This window comes from Acyrthosiphon pisum, chromosome A2 (assembly GCF_005508785.2).
Source record: "Acyrthosiphon pisum isolate AL4f chromosome A2, pea_aphid_22Mar2018_4r6ur, whole genome shotgun sequence".
Lineage (NCBI taxonomy): Eukaryota > Metazoa > Arthropoda > Insecta > Hemiptera > Aphididae > Acyrthosiphon > Acyrthosiphon pisum.
Window position 1 is genome coordinate 33822468 of NC_042495.1, and position 1287 is coordinate 33823754.

The following is a 1287-nucleotide window of genomic DNA, read 5'->3' on the forward strand; positions in this document are numbered from 1 at the left end:
TTAACTAACATGAAAAATATTTTGGAAAAAATACCTGAGCATATACAGATCAGACCAACTATGCTGCCAATGCACCCCTCCCTAGACTGATGCGTGTATACAATTTATATAATTTGTGACAATTTCGTGCCTGGGCCCTTTATTTTTGTTTCACCATATTATTTGTTTTTGTTGTCTTACTATTTTTAATACTGTTATTATGTCTTACTATTTTTAATACTGTTATTATGTCTTACTATTTTAATATTGTTATTTAAATTTGTTATTATGTTTGTATGTAAGTACTTTGTATAAAAGCCAATTGGCGTTAATCATTATAAATAATTAAATAAATAAATAAAAAAAAAATATACACAAATTTGAAGCAAATGAAAAATGGGAAAGAAGGAATTAAAAGAAGAATTACTAGATAGCGCACATATTCAGTCAGTACGAGAAGACATGGTATACGTAAGTTGTTTCAGACAACACGTGATAGAGGCAAATGATAAAATGCCCATACCGTTAAACAATGAAACATTAGATTTAGTGATGACTCCATTAACTGAATATCTTCTACCAATTTGTAATTTACATCCGATTAGATCAATAATACCGATATGTATAGTAATAAGTGAAGAATTAGATCGATTAATTTCTAGACGTGAACTCTCCAATTACCTTTTCGAACAAATCCAATGATAAATATAAAAAATATAAAACGTACAAACAAAAAATAATAAAACACGTAATACATTAGTAAATAAATAACTAAAAATAAATAAACGCATTAAATAAATTATAATATAAAACGTACAAAAACAAAATAATACGTAATATACTAATAAAATAAATGTTAAATAAATACATATTGCAATAAAACGTAAAAAATATATATATAATAAATAATTTGATTATTTTTCAGATAAATATAAGAAGAAAAATATAATAACAAAACAAAATATATAAAACCGTATAATACACCATGAGCAATCAAACACCACTGTCGGCGGAGTACCCACTAACACTACAGGCAATTGATTTCTTTGAAAAACTTAGAGATGAACTATTAAACGGCCCTCACCACCAATATATAAGACGGAATAGAATTTGTGTAGGATGTTTTATACGACATGTCAGAGAAGCGAACAGAAAAATGAGTATGCCGTTGAACCCGTACATATTAAACAGGGCAATGATACATGTTACGGCGTTTATACACGCGGTAATAAATCATCCGAACGCAGAGAGGTCGGTGTGTGTAGAAGTGGGGGAGATCCTAGATAGACGTTATTGCTCGACGGATTA

General features: G+C 28.7%; 1 protein-coding gene across 1 annotated transcript; it reads left to right on the top strand.

The window, feature by feature from the left end:
• Positions 1 to 901: 901 nt before the first annotated feature.
• Positions 902 to 1285, top strand: LOC107885309 (the record flags this gene model as incomplete). The annotated part of the gene is made up of 1 exon (XM_029489925.1): positions 902 to 1285. A coding segment is annotated over exon 1 (321 nt), but the record flags the coding sequence as incomplete, so codon positions are not given.
• Positions 1286 to 1287: the final 2 nt, after the last annotated feature.